Genomic DNA, 26,408 nt, shown 5'->3' with positions numbered 1-26,408 from the left:
TATGTTGGTAATAATGTGGTGAAAATCAGCTAACCTTAGTTTTGTTTCTGAAGCTTGTAGGTGCATTTCTTAGAAGGCCATATTGCTCATCGATTCCTTGCTTTCCACAGTTGCCTTTCCCGGCACTTTCTCTAACAGATGCATGATAGGAAACATGATAAGGATGCATAAATACAAACAGTGATGGTGTTAAGAGCTTTCATGACTTGAACAGCATTAATACATGTACCGCAAAAGTTTTCTTGCGTTGTCACAGGTAGTCGGGCAGAAATTGATACCAACTTTGAGGAACTTCTGGATCCTGAAAAAAATATTTGTTATGGTCCTTAGGAATTCTTGATTTTACATTTTTAGATGACTCTTGCTTAGCTGCTCCTTAAAAAAATAAATCCTCCTGCATGTATGCAAATAAGTGCCTTACTTTTAATGTACACCTTCATTTCGGAGTTTGAGACTGGAAGAAAATCTGGACTCTTCCATCAAATACCATCAACTCATGGAGCCTTATGGTGCTCCATAGTTCTTCATGGTCCTTTTTATGTTGCATTCTTAACTATTGACTTCTGTGCAGCAAATAAAATTGCTAGAGAGAAGGAAGTTAAGGTGGTTGTAAGCTGCTGATTTCCTGTGACATAGTAATGCAGGAGCAGAGGTGGGAAAATTCCTGTCAGGGATCTTTGCAGCTAGCTATACATGGCCTGAATTACTTACAATCTCAACATTAATATGGAATTCTTCACGTTCTTAAAATGGGCATCTTTAGAACTGACAATTATTAGTGATGGTATTTTGAGCAATTGTCAGCTGTAAAGGCTATACAGCCATTCGGTGAGACTTGGACCAGCTGGAGAGCTGGGCAAAGAGTAACCTAAAGAGATTCAGCAAGAGCAAGTGCAGAGTCCTGCACCTGGGAAGGAACAAAATGCACCAGTACAGGCTAGGAGGTGATCTGCTAGAGAAGGACCTTGGAGTCCTGATAGACAACAAGTTATACATGGGACAACAATGTGCCCTTGTGGCCAAGAAGGCCAGTGGTATCTTGGGGTGTATTAAGAGGAGTGTCTCCAACAGATCAAGGGAGGTTCTCCTCCCCGTCTACTTGGCCCTGGTGAGACCTCACTTGGAGTATTGTGTCCAGTTCTGGGATCCCCAATTCAAGAGGGACAGGTATCTACTTGAGAGAGTCCAACAGAGGGCTATGAGGATGATAAAAGGACTGGAACACCTGCCTTAACGAGGAAAGGCTAAGAGACCTGGGGCTTTTCAGTCTAGAGAGGAGAAGACTGAGGGGGGATCTGATTAATATCTATAAATACATGAGGGCTGGGCATCAAGAAGGCAGGGACAAGCTCTTTTCACTTGTGCCCTGTGATAGGACGAGGGGCAGTGGATTCAAACTCAAGCACAAGAAGTCCACCTCAAAACGAGGAAGACCTTCTTTACTGTGAGGGTTACAGAGCACTGGAACAGGCTGCCCAGAGAGGTTGTGGAGTCTCCTTCTCTGGAGAATTTCAAGACCTGTCTGCCTTTCTGAGTGATCTGCTCTAATTGGTGGGTTTGTGTGGTTTGTTTTGTTTTTGTAGTTTGTTTTTGTTTTGTTGTTTAGTTGTTTTTGTCCTGATCTGGCAGAGGAGTTGGACTTGATGATCGTCGGAGGTCCCTTCCAACCCTTAATATTCTGTGATTCTGTCATAATTTAAAAGTACAGGATAGATTAGAACGCTGACAGAACACTTGCTTCAGACCATACTGTAACCCAGTACTAAAAGAGAAGTGAATTGCCATGCCACTAGTGAAGAAGGCTTCAAGAGTTGCCAGTGGTACCCCTTTAAATATGAGTTTGGCTAAAAAGTTGCCATTCTTCTGTACCATCTGCAGTATAAGGAAAAAATTAATATAAGCAAAACTGAAAACAACTGTTACATTAGCTGAGGCATTTTATAAAATTTAACTACAGTTCTGCTAAATACAGACAATCTGCTTATCTGATAACTTTCATTTTAGAGTCTGTCACTCTACCAGTTTCTAGATGGAAAAATCAAGACTTAGATCTCAGTGTATCTCTGAACTAGGAAAGCTTATCTCATTAAATTACAGATTTCTGTTTATTTAATTTGAATTCATTTCTTTTTGAAAAAATAATGGATTATAGCTCTGAAGGATACTGGTTATATCCAAGGTTAATTATAAGATTTATTCTTAAAGCCACCCTTATTTAATTTGAATTATTTGATTCACCTTATTTAAAACAATCAAGTTGTATAGAATTACGATCTAGTTAAGTCTGAATTATTTAAGAACTTACATTATTACGTTGTAGCAGAAACCAAAGTGGATTATTTAAGAAATTCAGCATTCCATTCAAACACTTTAAAAAGTAATTCATTGCAGTTGGTGTGATTTGGAGCTTTCAGAAATTTATATAGCTAAATTCTTTTCAAATTGTGTGTATGTGCTTATGGTTGTATTGGGAAGCACATTCTTTGAGAGGCACAAAGCTTCTAGGATCTGTTCCGTTCAAATTCCAATGTATAATGTAGGGATTTGTTCCTGATTTGAAGCTCTGAGCATCTGTTTAGAAACCTTTTATGTGTGAAAGCAGCTATTATAGGCAAGATCTGTTTTTATTATTTTAGGAAAAAGGAATTGTCTAGTTTGTGCAGCAGGCTTTGTGTGACAGGTACTATCTTTTGTTAGAGTAAGATACTGGCAAAATGGTGTAAGCTCTTTCATGCAAGATTCCTTTATCAAGCCTGACAAGAAGGGAGAATATATTCCCTTATAACTGGTACATCTGTTTTTGTGGTGGTGGTGTGTGTATATGTGTTTGTTTTGGGGTGGTGTGGTGGCTTTTATGTTTTGGGTTTTTTTAATCCTCAGTCAGGGATCAAGTAACCCTGGAGCTCTGTTTCCCATAAGTCTAAGGCTGTTAGTTTTGCTCTATTGTCCCAAGATACCTTACAGTGAAGAGAAGGCTGCAGGGAGACTGTACAGCAGCCTTCCAGTACCTGAAGGGGCCAACAGGAGAGCTGGGGAGGGCCTTTTCACCAGAGAGGGTAGTGATAGAACAAGGGGTAATAGTTTTAAATTGAAAGAGCATAGGTTTAGGTTAGACATCAGGAAGAAATCCTTCACCATGAGGTTAGTAGGTTTCTGGAACAGGTTGTCCAGGGAGGTTGTGGAAGCCCGCTCCTTGGAGGTGTTTAAGGCCAGGTTGGATGAGGCTTTGTGCAGCCTGGTCTAGTGTGAGTTGTCCCTGCTCATAGCTGGGAGGTTGGAACCTGATGATCTTTAAGGTCCCTTCCAACCTTAACCATTCTAGGATTCTATTCTGTGATTCTGCTTTAGGTTGTGTATAGTTTGGGGATGTGTAGTACTTAGTTTTTTCTTTAACTTTTATTCTGGTGACTGCATTGCTTTGATTAGCAATATGACCCATTCTTTGTTGCTGCAAAAATTGCTTTGGCTGCCCACAGAGAAAATATATTGAAAATAGAGGCTGGGGAAAAGATGGAAGCAAAACCTGATTTACAGCAATTGGAAATAAAAATGACAGAGGTAGTAGATGGGGTTATTCTTCTCTGTACAATGCATATAAGAATTTCTTTTCTTACTGAAATTCTGTTAGCATATTCCAGCTCTTCTGGAAAACAAACAGGGTATGTGTTAATTTACGTTAAAAGCCCCCACACTTAGGGCTCTTTTTTTTTTGTGCACCAATGCAGTATCTGTTTCTATTTTCTTTCCATTTATGTGTTGATGTCAAGCGGCAGCTCTTAACGAGATGCATGATTCTTATTTTTTTGTTTACTTTAAATATTGGTGTCTGTTAGCTTGATTCTGTTGGCTTATTTTACAGATGAATGTTAACCATACTATACCTATCCTACGTCCAGTCTGGTGACTATGCAGTCATCTTCAATATGCTTGAGAGTAAGGCAAAAGATATTTTGGGGCACTATATTTAGTCTTCCAGGTTTGAAATAGAAAGATTTTTATCAGTTATGGTGGTGTTTTGTGAGGGGGAAGGAACTTGAAAGTATGGAAAAGGAGCATAATGTGGAGCAGTAAACATCAAGCAAATCATAGGAAGAATGCAGAACAGAAAGGAAAGGTGGCAGATTGAGTGCCATGATTATAGTCAGGTTTAGCATGATGTGAATTCAGAAAGCAACAAAACATACCATGACTTAAGTGAATGACAGGCTTCAGAGCACAGTGTGGCAATACTGATGCCTTTTATTCTTAATAATATCTTGAGATTCTTGAGACATGTAGGTGATAAGAGGAATATTTCAGTCTTTTACACAAAGGCTGTAGGTACTACAATTTGTGAAGTATTTAGGAATCCCAAGTGCTGAGTTACTAAAACAGATCTCAGTTTCTGAAACTGGACTGGAAGAACAGCATCTTGTCTTCAGCTAGGTGATGTATGGTTGTGTTTGGTTTTGTTTCGTTTGTTTTTTTCTTGTTGTTTTCTTGGGTTTTTTTTAGGAATATTGCTTTTATGATTAAAGGGAACTGGTCATCTGGAGCTTTACAATACAGTAGCACTGCTAGGTTGGATTTCTGGTTGTATCACCTACATGCAAGTGATAATCTTTCAGATTTATTGAAGTATTTTTTATGAAGGCAGTTTGATGGTCTTGAAGATAAAAAACATTTATCTAAATATAAATACATACACTGATCACTTATTAGATTAAAAACAATTTCGAATCAGTTCCTTAATACCTTTTTATATTTAAGTAAATTTAATCTATTTGGGATAGATGGGAGACTACTTTCAAAGGTTTAAGTAGAAAATAAATACAAACTTCCTGCTATTCCAATGGAAAATATCCTTCTTGTAGTCTGTGGAATTCTGTACAATAAATAATTTGCTCTTTTGACAATAAAGAAATAAAAAAAAGGAACCACTTTGAAGTGTTCTAACTGAAAACATGTAAGTCTTCATGCTGCAACTGAAGGTAAAATTTTGATGGTTAGAAACAATAGCTCCTTGCATGCTACCAAGTGTTCAAATTCTGATGGTTTTGTTGGTTTTGCTGACTAGGATCTAAAAACATTGTCACGTGAAAAAGTGTTAGCAATTTTAAGAACTAGTTGGTGAGAGGTTTAAAACAAAGTAATATTTATTAGATGGAGAATTGGGAAATGTGCTGAAAGTAACTTGGCTGACAAAACCATCAGAGCACCATTTTAGTTGGATCCTGAGCCACTCAAGTCTTCCTAGTTTAATCTGTGTAAGCGTACCAGCCTGTTGCTTTTGTTGATTCCTGTAACTGTGGGAACAACAGTTTGTCAGTGTGATCTGTTATGTGGCTGTCTCTGGACTTGATAATTAAGTATTTTTGTCTTTTTTTGAAAATATTTTTGTAGAAACTTGTTTCAAAGGACACACATTTGTCTTTTCCTCTTTTCATGTCAGAATGCAGATGTATTTTGGATTTGTGTGTCTAGTATCTGTGACTTGGTCTTGTTATTTTTGTAACATGGTCCAAATAGAGTATTATTTGGGTGACTTTAATTTGCTAAAAACTTGCAGCTCTCCCTTTGAAGGCTGGGGGAGAAGTTACAATCATTTCTGTTGAGTGGATGAACGTGCCATCTGCTGTATTTCTTGATTGGAAAAATAAGCTATTGAGTGTATTTGTTCAGAACTTGATATAACTACAGTTCTTAGAGAAATAAAAAACTTAAACTTTTTCAGTGTGATGCTGTTAAAAATATTTCAGAGGATACTGTCAGAGAGCTGGGTGTGGGAGGGAGAGAAAATTGCTGGAGTAACTAAAAATGTTAGGTATATCCTTACCTGTTACCATACCTATTAAACTTGTGAGCATTGGAATCCTTCATTATTGGTTGAGTGCTGTGAGGAAGCTGCTGGTATCTCACAGTTATAAGTGTTTAACTGATGTAACTTTGGAGCTCAGCCATAGAATCTCGACTCATGCCTTTGGGTTTACATCCTCACCAGCAATGAAGAATCCTGTCATATTTCCTACCTTGGATGAGTTAAGGCTTTTCTAGAGCATCTTTTGATTTAAATTCTAAAAAGTAATAAAATGGGGGGAGGGCAATAATACGCATAATTTTGTCCTGACTAGAACCTCAAGTATGTTGTCTGTACCTTCATGGTTGCTGTTGATGGTTGTTTGTTTGTTTGTTTTTTTACTGATGCAGTTAAGAAAAAGTCCTGTGTAACTGAGGTTATTTATTAGTTGGGGAGGGAGGAGATTCCTAATGTCTTGCACTAGTTTAAATTTTATAAACTTCAGTAAGAACTGTTTGCTACGCTATGCATAGTAAAGTAAAGGGTATTTAACCAAAGCACTTCATTAACATCATAACTATTGAGGAAAAAAAACCTCCTTTAGCAAGTGATCTTTCTATTTGTATTTCTTTACAAGTGCTTATAGCAGATGTAATTAAATATTGACCAAGAGCTGTTGCCCTCTGACATGTGCTGTATGTGAACTCCTGAGCCATGTGGCTGAATGTCTTGTCAGAATGGCTGGTCTTAGTGTGCTTGCAGTATGTGTCTAGGTGGTCTAAAGTCCTTCCTCTGAGGGTAGAAAGCTTTCTGAAGAAATTTTCAATATACCTGTATTTTTCCTTAGTTCCAGTGGTTTTAATTTTGCAGTTTGAGGTTTTTAGTCATTTTGCTTTCAAATACTTTTAAAATGAACTTTATTATCTGTGGGTCTGAAGAAAAGTGGGAGCAGGATGACAGTGTGTTTTTTAAACAAATTGAGCAATAAACATAATATCAGAAGCAGGTTATGTTCTTACAGAAAGGGAGAAGACTGGAAGCTCTGTTCTTGTTAGGTATTTCTCATGGAACTGCTTGTTATCCTGTATTAACATAAGAAGAAAGAGCTACAAGACATGCAGATGAGGTGTATACAGTTTTTGCTTCAGATATTCCAAAGTGGGATTTTTTTTGTTTTGTATAAGCAGATCTTAAAATATTGCATGCTTTGCAGCATGGCTTAAGAAGGGTTTTGAGCCAGAAGAGATGGGGAAGTTGGCAGAACACTTCATATGAGGTCACAATTTCAAAATCAGCTTCCTGCATTCAGAGCTGAAATATATTGAACCTGGCCTCCAGGGGAAATTACAATGCTTATCTCTGTCAGACTATTGTGGGAGAAGGGCACTGTAAAAACATCATATTGTGAGTAAGTTAATGTATCATTTGAGGTCTAATCTCTGGTTACTTTTTTGTTAATTATATAATTAGGAATAGCTTGATACTGTTAATTCAAAAAGTTATTATTAAAAACTTTAGAAAACTATGGTTAATAAATTTGATTAACTCCAGATGGTTTCTCTGGGAAAGTTTGCAGTCTTTTGTTCTTACACTGAAGCGTTTGCTTCTGGCTTGTAGAATAAATCGCTGCCTGCCATTCCTTTCCTTTTCCTGCCATTTCCATTTTCTAGGGGTATTACTTAAGAAGCATCTTGGGCTAAGTCTTTCACTCTTCCTGTTTCTTTTCAAATAGACATGTCTCCCAAAATAATTTTATTCAGGGCACTTGAGTAATCTCTGTCTTAGCTAAATGCCATGGGTCTTAAACACGGATAATGAACGAATTGCTTATTGTTCTACTGGAGGTGGGAGGCATAGGGAAGAGCTGAAGAAGCTGGTCATTTCAAGTTGTTCACCTGATCATTCACTAAGCGGGAAGAAGGCATTGTGCTTCTGTTGTGTTAATGGTGACTTCTTGTAAATGCAAACTCTTAAAATTGGATGCAATATAGCAGTTTACTATGTATGTTATGTATAATGATATAAAAGAGGATTGAATAACTGATGTCTTGTCTGCACCAGTGACATTTAATGTGTGGTAGCATTTTATATTCTGACCTAAAATTTAGATGTCTCAGTTGATCTCAGTAGTAAGTTAATAAATAGAAACTAGTGCCAGTGGAATAAATGTTTGGAAATTTTGACCTCCTTTTCACCTTTTCTTTAATAGGTAAGTTCAGTTCTACGCTCTACGAGACAGGGGGCTGTGACATGTCACTTGTGAACTTTGAGCCAGCTGCAAGAAGAGCATCCAACATCTGGTGTGTGTAAAGGCCAGTCAAGAGTGGTGATTCTTGTCTTACTGCAAAAAAAAATCTTTTATTTTAATTTCAAAAGGCTATTTAGTATGGACTACCAAAAAAATAAATACATAATATTATTCATTACTTTTGAAACCTAAGTGATTTTTACTAAAAGGTGACACTAATTGCATAAATAATCTTCTACATTTAAGTAAAGCTCAGAAAGTGAAGACTGCTGTTACTAGCTTAAGCAACAGTTGTCCAAACAGGACTTCACAAATGCATTTTTAATTAGCTTATAGCAAATATTTCTTAAAGGATTTAACCTAGGTTTTGGGAAATTAGGTGGCTGTTGACTTATGTACAAATAAACTTCCAATTGTGAAGCAAATGTAAACTGATAAATTTGTTTTCAAGTTCATAGATGGCATGAAACAATATATGGAAGTGTTAACAAGCCAGAGGTTAAAATTTGGCTCATGGTTGAAATAGCCAGCTACATACTGGAAATTAATCTGCTATTTGAAAAATGCCTTTCCTTTCTCTGAAGGAACAGGAGGCAGAAGAAAGGAAAACAAACCAAAACCTCCCACACCCCTCCCCCTGCCTACCCTGCCCCAAATCCACTTCACTACATAGAACTGCTCTGAAGCTCTTGCATCATCTGGAATGCTACAAATTCCCACCACGTGTAGGTGGAATAGCTATTGGAATTATAGAGTAATGAATATAAAACCTCCCATCTTCAAATCTTTCCTGTGACATTGTGCAAGCGCCTTTAAGTAGAGATGAACTTTGACAAAAAGTTCTGTATTCTTGCACAAAGCTGCCAATGCCTGCCTCTACTGCTTGCATGTTCCAGAAGCAATGGCTTTGCTGAAGGCTGCTGTTAAGAAGTTATATGTGCTAATGGAAGGAACAAACTGGCCACAACAAAACAATCTGATCTCAGCTTTAGACTATACTTGAGTTTCAGTGAAGTAACATTGGTAACAGAGAATGTTTTTATCTCAAGGCAAGAAACTGAAGGGAAGTTGCATAGATTTGATACAAGTCTTACAGCCATGTGATTTACATGGAAAACAAACATCCAAAAGCTATCCAAAATTGGGGAAAAAAGCAATGGTTGGATATGGACTCTCATACAGTAAGAGAAATTTCTCCTCATCTCTAATGAATGGAAAATGCAAAGTAATTTTCCTCTTCTTACCAGAGATTTAAGACTATTTAAAGTTAAGTTTTCAAAAGCAACATAAGATTAAATAACTCAGTATACTCATGTTAAATATGTACTATTTTTAGCAGTTATTGAACCTTGGTAAAAACAGTATAGACTTAACAAAAAACTCTGAACAGGTAGCAGGCGCTGAACTGTTAGTCATGTGGTGTGTGTTTATATGTCAGTAGCTAACAGATTATAAAACATCTTTGTTTTTTCAAGTGGAATGATTACTATTATGATAAGCTCTGTTATACAACTTAGGGTCTAGGTGTTGAGAAAATTATACAAGGGTAAGAGTGAAGAGTCTCCTGATTTACAATAGCTACGGAATTTACCATAATACACAAGACTTAAATAGATGCTTGTATTTTAAATATGTGATTAAAGGAAAACCTTAAATACATGTTTTTATATAAAATCTGTTAGGAGTCAAAATTAAATTGAGACACTAGAAAATGAGTGGCCTGTTGAAGTAAAATGTAGTTTTATAATCTGAAGTCTTTTCCCTGTTCTTATAGTGACACGGACTCTCACGTATCGAGTTCTACCTCAGTTCGCTTTTATCCACATGATCTAGTAAGTTTTTCTTACTTATTTTTAAAGCATGCAAAAAATCAGAAGACTTTCCAACTTTATAGTATTGATTAATCATCCTATGTGGGAGCTCTTTGTTCTTAAGAAGAATTTTTGCCTGGGTTTAAATGAAGATAAAGTATTTATTGTTGCAGTGTCTTCATATGTACATAAAAATTCATCTTTCTGCATAGTAGTTTAAATATAAATGGCTTCCTCTGATCTAAAGCATAGTGATTTTTCTAAATCACATGGAAATTGGAGTTCTGAGACACCTTGTAAAAGTTTCTAGAGATGACTGAACAATTTGTACAGTTTTCCTTCTGTCCATGACTAAGATTAACAGGCAGCAAAAAGAATAAATTTTGTGTTCTGTCCAAGAAAAACTTCAGTAATTTCCCTGAAAGGAATTGAAAAATCTATTGTTGCATTCTTCTGTACAAAGTTATAATTCATATACAAGGAATAATACTTTTGTTCATAAACAAGGAGGAGGCTTACCCTGTTTTATACTGCAAATAGCTTTAGAACTCCTTAGTTTTCACATTTTTGTGATATTGTTTTCAAGTCCAGACATACCTGAACTCTTTAATTCTGAAGTTCAATATTGCTATGTCTTGAAAACAATGCAAATGGTGATGACTCTTAAGCTAGGAAACCTAAATAAAGTATATTGAAGTACTTACAGACGTAATCAAGAGGGAAAATGAAATATGGATTCAGCATTTGGCAGAGAGAAAGACCTCCGTTTGCCTGACCGTGCTTTTGATCAAGAGTGTGCTCTTCAAGTCTGATGTCTGCTAGAGGAACTTGATTTGCTTTCCACCATCCCTCTTGAACATGTAGCCTTCAAATAAGGGGCTGCATCACCTGTTATGTGCTGTTGGTTTGCCTTTGGAGGTCCCACTGAAGGCAATGATTCTTTTTAAGGCAAATTTGTATTTGTAAAAGTACAGTGCATGCACCTAATTAGAAATTTCCACTGATTTTTTTATTAGTGCAGTGAATGTTATGTTACAGTGATTGTACCTTTTAAGAGACCAAGTTTTTAAAAAGCTGTCAAAAAAGCACCTGTATACTGACACAGCTTACCTTAGTATGTTTTGTGTTTTTGAAAGGCCAGGTTGGATGGGTTGTTTTTTTTTTGAGCAACCTGGTCTAGTGGGAGGTGTCCCTACACACATGCAGGCAAGTTGCAACTGGATGATCTTTAAGATCCCTGCCAACCCACACCACTCTGATTTTACTCTGCCTTAAAAAGATTGTGAAGTTTTTTCATTAAATGGCATCTTAGTCATTTAATTTTTTAGAATAAAGGGTAATGTGTTAAGATGTTTCTTGGCCTGTTGATGAAATTTAAAAAGCAGATTAGATGATACATGCATACTGTAGTAGCTTTTTAACCTTCTGAATAGTCTTCTTAAATATTCTTTGATTGTTAGTACTACTGTGATTTCAAGAGAACTCTAGAGTGACAAACTACAAAATAAGTGAGAAATATAGCCAGTCATAATAGTACTTGGCTAGTTAGGATAGAGCTTTTATCTTTTGTCTTAGAATATATTCTGTAGGTTTCAATTTGAGCACTGATGCATGCATAGGTTGCTTTGTCATGCAAAAACAACCATTCAGCATGGGTGTGTATGCAGATTAGATGACTTTATGAAATGTGTTGTACTTTATTTAAATTCAAAATCGGGTTATTCTTGTATATGCTTTTCACATTCACATATCAGTTTACGTGTCTTCAAATTTGAAGTTTTCAGGGTAAATGGGATAATGTGCTTGGAAGACATGTTTATACTTCATTTGAAATAAGCCATATGCTAAAATGCCAAATGTTTGCATTTTATGCAAACTATTACTTCTGGTGGTGCTACTCATTTGCCATGATAAGGACAGGAAAAGTAAGTATAAGTCTCAGAATGGACAGTTTTTAATACAACTTCTTCTAAGTGAAACTAAATAATTCTAGTGATTTTTTTTCAGTAGGGCATAGTGATATAATAAAAAGAACCTTTATTAATACTGACTTTCTTTTAGCTTTCTCTTCCTCAGATCAGGTTGAACAGGCTGCTAACCATGGATACAGATCTGCTGGAGCAGCAAGATATTGACCTGAGCCCTGACCTTCAGGACCACATGCAACCTCAAGAGGAAGCAGCTCAAAAAGTCAAACAGTACTATCGCTTTTGGATCCTGCCGAAGCTTTGGATTAGCATTAATTTTGATAGATTAACTCTTCTGGCTTTATTTGATAGGTGAGATCTTTGGATGTTACTAGACCTCAGAAATAAAAGATTAAAAAAATGGTAGCTAAACTTTGAGTAATACAGATAAAGCTATCCTGAGAGAAATGTACTTACTTACTACTGTAGTCTGAAAGATGAAGAATAGAAAATGCAGAGTTTTTTCAAATAAGGAAGCCTACTGTCCCTTTTTCTCTGAGAATGTTAAAAAGGAAAAATAAACACCCCAAAATCTCACTTTGCATGAGTGGGGCAGTAGCATATTTTAGTGGTCAAAAGGAGGATTTGTTACTAGTCTTTAAAGATAGAAAATAACCTACTCCAAAAAAATTAATTGAAAGGGTCTAGAATTTGGCATACATTAAAATTATTTCAGCAAATAGAATTTATTTCTTGTTTCAAAGCATTTTTCTGAGGGGTCATCTAATACTGTAACCTGTTGTCCCTGCTGTATGTACCTAGCGGAATAAAATAAAGGTGCGTCCCCCCCCAGTTACCAGCTTTTGGAATATATAGAGTGTTTAAATGTTGTTATTCCTTGAGATAAACAATACAGTTGTGATTCTGTCCAGGCAGAAATACTGTGAATTCTGTTCTAAGCACTTGCAATATCATGGAATTCTCTTTGTTCCACTTGGCATGTCTTTGCCTAGTGAGACTGTTTTTAGTTTCTTCAGTACAACATAATGAATAACAGATTATATACAGATAAGCTATTATATTTTTCAAAGACTTGTAATCATCTCTTGTGAGTTTTGAATATAGATTTGTGTTAAAGACTGTGCTTCTGGTTGAGCATTTGAATTGTTTCTGAAATTACCTGCTGGAGTTCTTTTCTGATGTGTGAAAGTCAATTCCATGGGATACTGACAGATTTCAGCTCTCATGGAAATCCTGGTAAATCCTAGTTTTGTTAAAAGACAATGGGTTAGCATAGTCTATGCAAGTTCAAGTCTATTCTTAACTACTTTGCTACCAGCAGCCGTATCTCTTGTTAATTTCTGACCCTAACTTCCATTGCAGCTTTTTCTAGACGTAGTTAGGTTTTAATTCCATCTCTTCTCTTTTTTGTTTTTTGTTTGTTTGTTTGTTTCTCTTTGTAATGCAGGAATCGTGAGATCCTTGAAAACGTGTTAGCTGTCATCCTAGCCATTTTAGTTGCATTTCTGGGCTCTGTGCTTCTTATAGAGGGCTTTTTCAAGGATATTTGGGTCTTCCAGTTCTGCCTGGTAATAGCCAGTTGTCAGTACTCACTGTTGAAGGTATTTTATTTTCTATCTTCACTTTCTATAAAAAATAGAAATAAATTTGGTTGGTTGTTGCAGGCTAGTTAGAACTTCAAGGGAAAAACTGCATGTTTACAAGAAATGAATGAACTTCAACTTCACAGAAAGTTTGATAGATGAGCATACAAGGTCACTTCACTGGAGTGGTTCTGTGTATGTTTGTTAAACAACCTTTTATTTGTTGTTCTCGTGCATTTCTTGCTTTCCCAAAGAGAAACACATTTGTACTGGTTGAAAGTCTACAAAACTACAAGCTATTGATACAGTCTACAAATGAAATTTACTGTTTTATTGTTTCGGCTGTTTGGTTTTTTTAGTGGATGCACCTCAGTGCGTTCATATTAAGCAATTATATCTAAGCATTTTTTTGTGTTCAATTCCTAGTTTTTATTAGACAACTATTAATGGTATTTTTGTGGTGTAAGAATTTTTTTATTTCCTTATGATTAGACTGTTAGGGAGGAAACTGGATATAAAATTGAATTGCATAACATTTTGTGATTAAAAAATGGTAAAGTTCTAAAAATTAGGGTGTTTTTTTAAACTTTGGCTATCCACGTACACTCTTTGAACAGATTTTATGGTTTAATACATTGGACTATTTTAAGGTTGTAGAGTGGCTTGAGTTGTAAAATTAATTGTAGCTCTTATTAAAAGATCTCTAATTAAGAAAGGAGGGAGGGGGTGTGGAGGGGAGATAAATACACTTATTTGTAGATTGGGTAACTTTCCTCTTTCCATTTTGATTTCAGAGCGTTCAGCCAGATTCTTCTTCCCCTCGACATGTAAGTCATGAGCCACTAACCTGCTGCTAACCCCGCAGATGTCGAACTTTCACAGAGAACTAATCTTTTTGCTTTGATCTTGTATGTGCCTTCTCAAAAGGCACAAGAGGCTTAAGTTGTCTTTAGTGTGTGAGAAGGAAATTTATGCTATTTCCTCCCTGCCTCCCCCTCCCGACCTTGTTTGTATTTAGCAAATCGTGCCCTCCCCCTTTTCAGCCTAGCTTTTGCTATAAAGGTTTATCATGGTAGGTTTTTTGATTAATCTTTTCTATTCAAGCAGTGATACTCAGATGTGTTCTTATTGTTGTAATTTGCTTCGCTGGTATGAACTGACACAGCTTTGATGTTCTGTTCTGGTCTTGCAGTTATTCAGTTGTCCTAGTGTGCACACAGCCTTACTTTTTCACTCTATTAAGCTGAGTATGTAATGCTCTAGTGAGCATTAACATTTGAGCATTGACTTGTTAATGTGCTAGTGTTGCACAATATGTTTATATTCTGTTGTGCATCTGCTAGATTGCTAAGACAACATATTTTTGTCCTAAATAAGTTATGAAAAAGCACAGTTTGTTGTGTTTTGTTTTTTTTTCCTAGCAGGAACAGTATCTGAGTAACAAACTTTAATTGTTTTTTCTTTAAAAGTAATATATTCTCTCTTGCTTATGAAGCCTAGTCAGAGTGTAAAATAAATGTTTTGTCCTTGTTATATCAAAACCCCCCAGAAAAAAAAAGTCTTGCATTACTGCTGGGCAACACATTAAGGGTTTTATGAACAAAACTTAAGGATGTGTTGAGGTGACAGCACACTAATTGATGAATGAGTATGAATTTTGGTTCTCAAATTATCTGTAACAGAAAAATAAAAACTACCTTTTCTGCTAATAATGAAACAAATGGTCTTTTTTTTTTTTTTTTTTAAAAAGGGGAATTAACATTACAATCTGTAACAGAAAAATAAAAACTACCTTTTCTGCTAATAATGAAACAAATGGTCTTTTTTTTTTTTTTTTAAACAGGGTCATAATCGTATCATAGCCTATAGTAGGCCTGTATATTTCTGTTTATGTTGTGGTCTTATTTGGCTGTTGGATTATGGCAGCAGAAACATATCTACAACAAGATTTAGGTTGTATGGAATGGCTTTCACCAACCCATTGCTGCTGCTGTCAGCCAGGGACTTAGTTATAGGTGAGTGGCTTCATCATGGATTTGTATTGTTTGCTTCACCACAGTAGAAAATTTTTTTCCACAGTGCATCTCGTTACGACACGGTTGCACCATCACCTTCTAAGTGTAGTTTATCTAGATTGCTTTTGAAAGAACAGTTTTAGCTTTGCTGAAGTTTATGGGGAAATTCCCCACTTCTGTAGCTTTACTGTGACAAACTGCAGAGATGTCATAGCAAAAATAGTTAGCTTTTTAATTACCCAGTATCTTAACCCTCATCCCTGAACCTTCTGTACTTTCTTCTTAGCTTGGACCTGGATAGACTACCCTGTGCTTGGACTTAGCTGCTCAGTAGTTAAAGAAATGTTTTGTTTTGAACTCCCTGTTACTCTCTAGAGAGGCTTGTGGCAAACAAGTAGGGAGTTCTTTTAAATCAGGTTACTTGTGTTTAGCAATCAGGTATAACAGTATGACACAATTTTAAAAAACATTATAGAAATACTATATCTTATTTAATGTTTCTCTTCTCAGAACAGGGCTATCAGCAGTACCAAAAATATAACTTTGTACCGTATGAGGTACTTTTATTGTGTTCTGAGTAGCACAGTGCATTCGCAATACTCCTGGCATTGAACACCACCACCACCCAAAAAAAATGCAACCCAAAAAACAAACACCACCCCACCCCCCGGAAGATGACCTTTTCCCTTACTTACAAAATTTATCAGCATTTATTGAAAATAGTAACAGCTACATAATCTCAGGCCCACATAAAGGAAAGAGAGAACATAAATATTTGAAGACCATCTAATCACAGGAACCTCTTTGGAGGGGAAAGAAAATTGTAAGAATTTTCTAACCGGAACACACGTGTTCTTCTGTTGTACCAAAGTATTTGTGCATGAAAGACTATAGCAGTTAAATATTATGACTGCAGACATCTAGTTCTTGGACAGTCTTCTGTCCAGGAAAAATTAAAACTGGGGTCTTGCTTTTGACTCTTCCTTTTTTTTTTAAATTTTATTTTCTTTTTTAATTCTAACTGATTAATAAGAGTTACTGACTCAGGCATTTGGTAATTAGTTTTTATTACTTGATTTTAGGAACTTCCTGATTTTTATACTTCATACTGTTTGCCCTTTTGACTTTGTGGTAGTAAGCCTCTATTTAAGTTCCAATATCCAGAGGGAAAAGGTCTAAGCCTCTTATTTGTGAACAGTATGTCATCCAGGCGTTTCCAAAGGTGCTTTTGTACAGATTCTATGGTTCTGTTACTGCACTGGCATACTTCTGTATATGTGATGGAAAAAGAAATTGACAGCAGATACTTTTGACTCATTCAAGATACAAAACTAGCTTAATTTCCCCTAGTTTATGCTCCCTCAGTTTCAGCAGTTGTCTTCCCTTTCCTATCACCTTGAGTCATTGCCATAATGTGTGCCCAGATCCCCATAAGGTAATACTAAATGTACACGTAGGTACTGTGTTGTATTGTGGAAGTGACCTCCTACTTTTGATAAGACATCCTGGCATCTTCACCATTTTGGGGTCAATTTCAAAAATATCTTAGAGTTCTGAATGCTTTTCAATCCTTACATTTTACTGTTCTTGGGTATCTTGCACCAGCTTACACAGTTTATATTGCTGTCACTGTTCTACCAAAAAAAATCAGATTACCAAAACAGCTCTCTTTTCCCAAGAAAACAAAAATAAAAACCTAACTGCCCCAAAACAACACAGCCCCCACCGACACACACACACACACACCCTTGTTTTGAAGTAACCCTGAATGTTGCAGGAGCACTGTCTCAGAAAACTTTGTGTGTATTGCAGAGCAAGCTGGCTGCTAGCAAATTCTTTGTTAGCACAAAACGAAAATCTCAGCTGCCTTTTTTCCCATTCTCAGGCATAGCTGGTAGAATAACACAGGTGCAGGGCAAGGCAAACTTGGTGTTTTGTTAACAGAATTGCTGTGTCCTTGCCAACAGGCAAGTGGGGACTGGTATAAATAATTTATTTAATTGAGTTCTGTCTGACACATTGGACTTTATTAATTGATTTACATTTGCTCCATGTTTATAACAATTTCTGTTTTCACTTTGGTGGTCCCTGTTAGAGAACAATTCTTTTATGGGCTTTAAAAGCCATCAGAAATGTTGGCTTTTGCTGGATTACTCTATAAACTGTGTATTCCCAGATCTGTTTTGTAATTTTGTTTTCAGTGGACACAAGAGACTTCAACTTAAAACTTCACAAAACAACTTCTGAAACTGTCATTGAGAGAACACTTTGTTGTTTGCCTGCTATATAGAAATCCTTAAGTAATGATTTGAGAGAGGTTTGGTTTGAGAATTCTGAAAAATGTTTTCTTCAGGTCCTTAGTCTTAATTTCCTAGTTTGTATCAGTAACAAGATGTAGAACTCCATTTTTTTCCAAACCCTGAACCTACTTTCTTAAAAATAACATGAGTTTTCAACTTTATCAAGGAGTAGGGAAAAAAAATAATCAGATTCTCAGTACCTGTCTCAGTGTAGATATTTCTCATGCGATGTCCTTTAGTATCTAACCATTCTGTGGATATAAAGTTAGAAACTTAAACTTGAGACTTTACAGGATACTTTAAAATCAGTTTCTTCTTTTGGTCACTGAAGTTACAAGTCAATGCTATTCAAAATCATCCATAAACTGTCAGATTTTGTCTTCTAGGGTTACTTTCATGGTTTGATCCTTCTGAACCTAGAACTTAAGATACACTGCTGCTTGCAAATTATCTCTGAACTACTTAGCAGTTGTTTAAAAGTGTTATTTCTCCATCTTTTTCCTTAAGATGGAAAGTTAATTATACGTACAGGTTGGGACATAGCATTCTGTGTATTAAAGTTAAGTGTCATTAATTTATCTTTGCATTCTTAAGTCCTATAATTTGCAGAGGTTTTAATGTGGGAAAATGAATAAAAATGTCAGATGTTATTAGTGGCAGAAAGCCCAGAGGGGCAATGCTTGGTCCTTCTTAGGTCAGTGTGGCTGGTCTTCATTTGTTCTTTAACTTCACACAGGTAGTTAGGCTCAGGTAACCCTCATTTACAATGAGTGGACTTACAAATATTCTTATTTATAAACACTTCTGGCTGATCTTTGCTAAATAAAAATTAAAAGTCTGAATTGCCCTGTGTCCATTTCTACAATGACTAAAAGAAGAAGAACAAGAAATCTTCTGACTCTTGATGTATGTAACCTCTATATTCAGTCAGTTTTGATTTACTGAGGTAGAGATTTATATAATTGTGTTTTCTGTAGAAAAAAATTTGATGATGAATTAAAGTGTGTGATACACTAAACTACCATGCTGTATTTTTTTTTATATTCACCAGTTTTTCAACTGTGTTTTTTTCCTCTGTAGTGTTTACACTATGTTTCCCTATAGTATTCTTCATTGGTCTCCTGCCTCAGGTGAATACATTTGTGATGTATCTCTGTGAACAGCTGGATATTCATGTCTTTGGTGGCAATGGTGAGTGTTGCTTTTGTTACTGACGAAAGTATTAGATTAATAGCACCCATCTGAATAGTAGGCTAGTTACAAAATGTAGTGATTACACTAATTATATTTTTAAAAAGGCTTAAGGGTCTTCTGATCGATTATTAAGAAACAAAATTACTGTCCTAGTAAGTCTGTCAAAAAGTATACTTTTTTCCTTGACTGGTTTCTGTTGCAGATGCTATCCCATTCCCATGGTAATGGTGTTGAATAAGTGAGGAGGCAAATAAAGCTAAATAAATTGCTCTTAAAAAAAATCATTTGTAAGGGAAAATATAAGTAGTTGCTGTGGGCTGGATTCTTATTTTTTTATGTCTGAGGGCTGTTGCAACTAGAGGGCTTATCTTTCTTAACCTGAAATATTTCATATTTTAACCTAATTATATAACTGTTTGATTTTTCTTTCTTTTCTGTGATACTCAGCTACCACAAGCCTGCTTGCAGCACTTTACAGTTTTATCTGTAGTATTGTGGCAGTAGCATTGTTGTATGGACTGTGCTATGGTGCCCTGAAGGTGAGCAAAATTTTAGACACAGCATACGTTAATCTTTTGGGGTTTTGTTCTCTGCTTCTGTGTGCCTTAGATAATTAAATATGCCTGATGTGGTAGGGTTTTATAATTGCTCAGCTGTGATGTGAATAAAAGAGATGCAGTGCAGGAACAAAGATTTTTTGCTTTTAAAAGGTGTCTGATTTGTGGTTGCACAGGATAATTTTTATGGCCAAAAAGACACTTACTTCCAATTCCATTCTACATTGGTTCTTGATTAGAAAATCGAGTTAAGCAGCTTGTTTTTAGCACTGTCTGCAGGTATTGTCAGCCTCTCGAAATGGTTCATGGGATGCTTTTTCAACTTCTACTGGCAAGAAATAATATTTTCAAATTAATCTTCACTTTAAAATAAACTAGATAATAGTTGGTAGTGTGAAAGTGAAGATGTGTGTTTGTCTAAAAGGTAGAGGTAGCTGGCAAGGGGAAAGAAATAAAAAAAAAAACCACCCAAAAAATCAGCTTTTCCTTGCTTGGAATGTGGTTCTGTTTGAAAACAGTGTGAGGCTCATTCCGTTTGTTGGTTTCAGGTGTGTGTCCATAATCAAATGCTCTTGGTTCACAGTTAATTGTAGCATGTGTGCCTTCCAGCTCAGAGTTTACTGGCTTTTTTCCAGAGGGTAAAAAGTTGCTGGAGGAAATATTCCCATGATGCTCTCACCTGCAAAACATCATTAGCTTTCTGTGAATTTGTACGTTTGTCTCATTAGCCTTCGCTAAACACATCTGTTCAAGATAAACAAGCTTTAGCAAAGAATCACTATCCCATCTTTGGAGATCCAGTAGAGATAATGAAAATCACAAGACTGGTTTAATCTGAATTCAGCACATTAGGAAAAAAAATAATTAACCAGAGTAAAAACTTCCGAAGATAAGAAGTGTCTGAATGCAACTCTGAGAACCTGTGGTCTCAGGAAAGTTAGGAAATTCTTAATAAGGGTTATAAAAACTAATGACCATTTAATGATTAAAATGGTATAAGCTCAAGGGATGTAGACTGTTAAGAGTTTCTCATCTACAGTGAGATAATGAACATATTGAACCATGTTTTTGTACTAACATTCCCGTTTAATTTTTGTGGAGTTGTAATTATTCTTTCCATACCCTTACTATGATATGCATAATTCTTGTATGTCGCATAATGGTTTATACTTTGTTTCCTTTTTATTAACATCTCGTTTCTGTCTCCAGGATTCTTGGGATGGGCAGCATATTCCAGTTCTCTTCTCCATATTTTGTGGTTTGTTAGTGGCAATATCGTATCATCTCAGCAGACAAAGTAGTGACCCTTCTGTACTTTTGTAAGTTATTCAGTTTGTATCCCTTCCCCAAGAAAGAAGCAAGTCCCAAGGGAACGTTATTTATAATACTGCATGTTGGTACTGTTTGAACTGGTAGCCAACAGCACTGTAACGGTGCTTTGTTGGTTGTGTAGCTAGAGGGGAATTCTCAAGTTTTGCACCTAGTTCCTTCTCTAATGACAAACTTTCATTGTGACTTAATCAAATCACTTACATGCCCAAATCTGATTTAACTTCCTGCTAATGTTCTCCAACATACCAGTCAGGTACCGTATTTTTCCTGGTGCATTTGTGCTGAACAACCTGTACCCATTTTTTTAAGAGGTCCTCAAGGCACTAGTTTAAGCTGAAACCCATGGGTGGATTTTTTTTTTTAACTGTTTCTCTCACTTTTTTGTTGCTGTTTTCTTGCCTTGAATGTATGCTCAAAGCATTTGTTCAAATAATTTAATCTAGGATGCAAAACAATAAGAATCTCTTTTGGTGATGACCATTCCCAGCCAGCATGGGGGGCATGTATTTGTGTTGCTATTCTGAGTTGGAGTATTGATCTGATGATGAGAGTATTTCTGATTCAGTTAATAATTATGTGTGTAAAACAAAATAGTTCCAGTGGGAGAAACACCTCCCACAGAGTAGCCAATAAGAGGCTCAATTACATACCTGGGTTAGGCAGAGCTTGAACTTGGATTTAAATTTAGCCATAAGGTTGGATGAATTTGATAAGCAGTAGCCTGAGGTGGCTAGTGAGGGACCTCTTTTTGAACAGGGAGATTAATGATTTGTGAATGTCCACACAGAAGAAAAACTCTTACCTTTCACTTGACCTTGTCCTGTTAGTCTTCGTTCAGGTGACTTTATTCAGTTGGTATGAGGTCCTTGTCCCTAGATACCTGTTCTTTTATTCTTTCTAAGCACTATCGCTTGGATGCTTAAGCTTGACCTGCAGGTTCACCTGTTTAACCCAAGGTGGCAATCCATTGCAATGTGTAACTGCCATTGAAGATCTAGGGCTCCTTCTGTAGTGAGTTTCTTGTCCATAAAATGAAATAATACGTATTTCTGTACCAAACAGGGTATTGTAAGACTAATCACATAGAGGGGTTGCAAGACACTTGGATATGGCTAGTAGTAGTGCATATGGTCTTATAAAAGCTTAGGGGTAAGTTTTCTGGACTTTAGTACCAGCAATGCCTGCTAAGAATGTAGTAGTTTCGTCAGCATGGCTAATTAATGAGTATTTCAGGGTAGTATCAATTTTTTTCTGTTGCTTTTTAAGTTTGAATTAAGCAAAGGGATTCTTGGTTTTGACAAATAGATCAGTACTGAACTTTGCACCAAGTTACATTTCTGTTCAGTTATTTATGAACTAAAGTTTTGTTTCAAGATTGCTAAGAACTGCACTTAAAATTCAGTATTTGTTCCCTTATACCCGTTGGTGTTGAAGTAACTGCTTTTTGAACATCTGGCTACTTGCTCTTAATGGTGGTCATTGTGTGCAACCAGAGAACTAATTATTTTATAAAGCTGAGATCTCATCTTTGCAAACTTGCTTAGCCGTGTCTGAAAGCACTAATTGTTAAGCACTGAGGATTATTTTTTTCTTGTAATCAACTTGTAATAGAACTGTTAACTTTGTAATTCTTTTGAAATCAAACAGAACAATACATGCTTTTAAGTGTGTTCTTTTTTTACTTTCTTTAAGCTCTTTAGTGCAATCAAAATTTTTTCCTAATTCTGAAGACAAAAACCCCGAGGATCCTCTCTCTGAAGTAAAAGATCCTTTACCTGAGAAACTTAGAAATTCTGTGGTAAGTAGGCTTTTTCTTTGTTTTGGTTTTGTTTTGGTGGTTTTTTTGTCTAAGCATTTACTTCATATTGGTTTGTATAGCATCAATCTGCATCTTACTTAGCTCACAATGCTTCTTAATTAGGATCTTCTAGCTCCTACTGATAATAATAAATGATACTTGTTTTTGTGCAGAAGTTAGTGGAAAAAGTTAATGGTGGCAAAACTAATTGACTCGGTATTTCTAGTAAGTCTGAGCAAGAGCTTTATATGTGCCATTCCAGAAGCAGAAAATAAAAATGGTGGAAAGAGTTGTGAGTTTTTGGTGGTGTTTTTTTTAAAGAGTAGATGTAACGTGTTGCATTTACTTGAGCACATACTTTGAATTTTTAGTACAAATTCACTCTTAAATGTTTATGAAAGTACTAGTATTTAAACGTTATTTTTTTTCACACAGTGGAGCAGTAAGGAAAAGATTTAAGAAGCTTAGTATGTTTAACTTGTACAAAAGAAGGTAATTTAACCTTGTACAGATCTTGGCTGTAGGGGAATAAGTTTCTCCTAGTAAAGCAGGCAGAAGTGTGACGAGATGCAGTGTCTGTAAATAGCAAGTAATTTTTAGAGGAGAGAAAATGCAATTCTTTTAATGCTTAACAGGAGAGAATGACCACAGGAGCTGGAGGCTCCTCTCTGTCTCTCAAGCCATTTTGTTAGTCACCAGTGGGCCAGGGGAGTTGAGGATTATGATACGTTCTTTCAGTGTTTTTTTAAAATAAGGACATAATGCTTTTCTAAAAACAAGCTGTATCCCAAGAATTTAAAATCTTGTATCATTAATTATTGCATTTACTGATTTGGCCGATCTTGGAGTAGTTAATTCTTTCATGATTTTCTGGGCTAGAAATGTTAATTATGTATTTAGAGAGTGGGGATGAGGTCTGAACTCACACCCCGAGTTCTAGTGGCCCTAAGTGTGTATTGCCCCCTTGTGACTTAGTCTGGCATTACTAGTTTTGTCATTTTTTGCCCATTACCAACATCTTGTCTTGAATTTTTTAGGATAACAGAAAATTGAAATTCATTCCTCAGGGTCATTCCCAAGCGATCTTTTACCTTTCTGCAAAGGAAGGAAAGAAACGTTTAAAGAGCCTAATTTGGTTAGCCCTTTCAGCTCTTCTGTCTGTGCTGTAGGGGTTTCCTTAGATACCCTCACAGTCCAGAATGAGAGAGAAAATATATTTGGTATATTAATTTCTCCTGCCCTTCTTTGGATACGCATTTTTCCAGTTAACTAACTCATTTGAACTAGTGCTCTTAGCCATAAGATGTATCTTGTGAAAATTTTGATAACTTCAGTGGAAGTAATTAACAGTGGCATAATTGAAGATTTCTAGGTAGTTTCAGTGTTACTGCTGATGAGCATTAAGAATCTGAAGCTCGTGTTTTCTAAAGTTACTTTGTTTTGACTCCCCAGAGTGAACGATTGCAGTCTGACCTGATTGTGTGTATAGTCATTGGTGTTCTCTATTTTGCAATTCACGTCAGTACAGTTTTTACAGTTTTACAGGTAAGGTGTTCCATCATGTCTGTAGTTTGTTCTCTGTATTCTAATACTCTAATGTGATGCAATGCATATTCTGGTAGTGCAAAACATCTTCTGACTACTTGTAGGTGTTCTTTAAATATATAATGTGACAAGTACATGACTGAAGAGCCTCACGTTCCAGGTTTATGTGCTCAAAAACTTCTTCCTCAGCTCTTTCCTAGTTTCTTCTTCCATGCTGGATTTTTAGTTTAGTCCTTAACACAAAATGGTGGCTTGCTTCATTTGTCACAGCTAAATAGTGTCAGGATCATTTCGCAATAATGTAAAATGAAACTTTAAAAAGGTTAAAAGGTTTGATTCTTAAAAATTTAAGGGGCTGAAGCTTGACTCAGCAACTGCATGCTAGTATAGCTGTTTTAAGAGTGTAGTGTGGGGGAGTACCCTTTTATTGGAATGGTTATTTACAGGACTTCAAATAGCCTTTGAGTTTAAGCATTTACTTGTCTAGCTAGTATTACTGCTTTGGATACCTTTAAAGTGTACATATGACTTCTACTTGATGAAAATGACATGGGACCAGATCCTGTACTTGAATAAGTAAGGGCATTTGCCTCAAGAGCTCTAGTTACTGGATTTCTTGGTTTGGTATTCCCCTAATGGAACCATTGGCTAGCTTAATAATAGCCTTTTGTTTCTTGAATGTATTTTAGAAGGATTTTACCCTCCCACTGCTGCCTATAGTTAAAGTAAGAAACTAGTTGTAGAAAGCTTAGTGTCTTGGTAGCTTCAGGTTTTCAGGTGGAGTGTCCTACCTAAGCAGTTGTGCTGTCTTTTTCTAAGGAAAATACCGTTCTTATTATATGGGGGACTTGAGCACTTGTCCCTGATGTTGTGTTCTCCTACATTTGAGAAACTTGACTATATGCTCTTCACAAGTTGTATAGTTCAATAGGCTTATGCTTCACAGAATTGAGAACTTAAGCAAAGTAACCCAATTCTAATTTTGTTATGACATATAAAAAAATTTAGAGGAAAAACTTAATGTATAGAAAGCATTACTGACATCCAGTTTTCAGACCATGTTAATCTAGTAGTATTTTGTGAATTTATTTTTTAATTATTTTTTAATATTTTTTTTTTTTGTGAAAGAGTTTGGTCTTGATGGGAGGCTTCTTACCTTCTTCTCAGGAGAATGAGAGTAATTATTTGTTTTTTCTTATCCTTATGCCTCCTTTTATCCAGCAGATGAAAAGTAAATTGTTCTGTCTTCAGAGGCTATTAGCTTTGTCATTTATAAAATGAAATTCAGGTGGCTTAGAAGTAGACGTCTATAAAGGAAGATTGGTGTGCCATTTATACTTAAATACACTTCTCAAGCTAGTAAAAAATTTTAGAAAGATAGTCTGCTCTCTCACAAACATTTTTTGTTTGATCTTTAAATTTGGTAGTAGAGCTTCTCATGCAGAAATTACATTCCAAACTTATTATTACAGGAGCACCTGCCTAGATGCTGGGATGGGTATTGCATTAGTAGTGTACGATTTTATTTATAAAACACAAACCCTAATTAGTTCGATTCTTCTCTTTTTAGCCTATTTTAAGTTATGTTCTCTATGCATTGGTGGGTACGGTAGGCTTTGTGACCCATTATGTTCTGCCTCAACTCCGAAAGCAACTTCCTTGGCATTGCTTCTCTCACCCGCTGCTGAAAACCAAGGAGTACTATCAGTTTGAAGTCCGAAGTAAGTATCATGCACTGCACTTTTCAAACTTGCTATAGTTGATGACTAACTTGTGATGTCTTAAATGTGGGCTTTTTTCAGTGATCAGATATAGAGATAGGTAAATATGAATAGGAATTGGAATATGATGCCAAACTGTGATGGAAGAAGTGAAAAGTGCAATTGTTTACCTTAGATTTTCAATCTATAAACCTAGAGACGCTCCAGTTGGTGCCTTTTGCTGATACGCAACTTCAGTATTTGCATATGTAGTAGTGTTTTCAGGAAAGATTAACAGTAATGTGAAATACAAGCTGGCAGCATCTCCCGGTTTGGTCCTTGTAACTTTAAAGAGAATTCATGCCATATCAGTGACTAGTTGTCCTTATAGTTTCCATTGTAGAAAAGGAACTTCACTGTTTACTGGGACACATCTCGGTATATGCAGTCATGAGTAATGATGAAGAGGGGTAGGATGTTTTCTGACCTCTTTCAACTATGCCTTTAATGTATGCAGCAATGTTTAACATAATTTCTGACAGCCTACATTTGTACTGCCTTGTAAAATATATTTTCTCATTATCTTAATTAGTGTTAATTTCAAACATAGCAATCCTGTTA

General features: G+C 36.0%; 1 protein-coding gene across 1 annotated transcript in view; it reads left to right on the top strand.

The window, feature by feature from the left end:
- The window catches only part of PCNX (pecanex homolog (Drosophila)), a 79,324-nt gene that overhangs the window by 29,906 nt on the left and 23,010 nt on the right, over nucleotides 1-26,408 (top strand). Inside the window, 12 exon segments of the mRNA XM_010007666.1 lie at nucleotides 7,986-8,076; nucleotides 9,799-9,856; nucleotides 11,912-12,114; nucleotides 13,211-13,364; nucleotides 14,141-14,173; nucleotides 15,190-15,361; nucleotides 18,742-18,852; nucleotides 19,303-19,394; nucleotides 20,622-20,731; nucleotides 22,437-22,542; nucleotides 23,995-24,087; nucleotides 25,658-25,808. Coding sequence (XP_010005968.1) covers nucleotides 7,986-8,076; nucleotides 9,799-9,856; nucleotides 11,912-12,114; nucleotides 13,211-13,364; nucleotides 14,141-14,173; nucleotides 15,190-15,361; nucleotides 18,742-18,852; nucleotides 19,303-19,394; nucleotides 20,622-20,731; nucleotides 22,437-22,542; nucleotides 23,995-24,087; nucleotides 25,658-25,808 — 1,374 coding nt within the window.

This window comes from Chaetura pelagica, unplaced genomic scaffold, assembly GCF_000747805.2.
Source record: "Chaetura pelagica isolate M959 unplaced genomic scaffold, ChaPel_1.0 scaffold70, whole genome shotgun sequence".
In the NCBI taxonomy this organism is placed as follows: Eukaryota; Metazoa; Chordata; class Aves; order Apodiformes; family Apodidae; genus Chaetura; species Chaetura pelagica.
The sequence above is the reverse complement of the archived record's forward strand: the minus strand, read 5'-3'. Positions and strand labels throughout refer to the sequence as shown.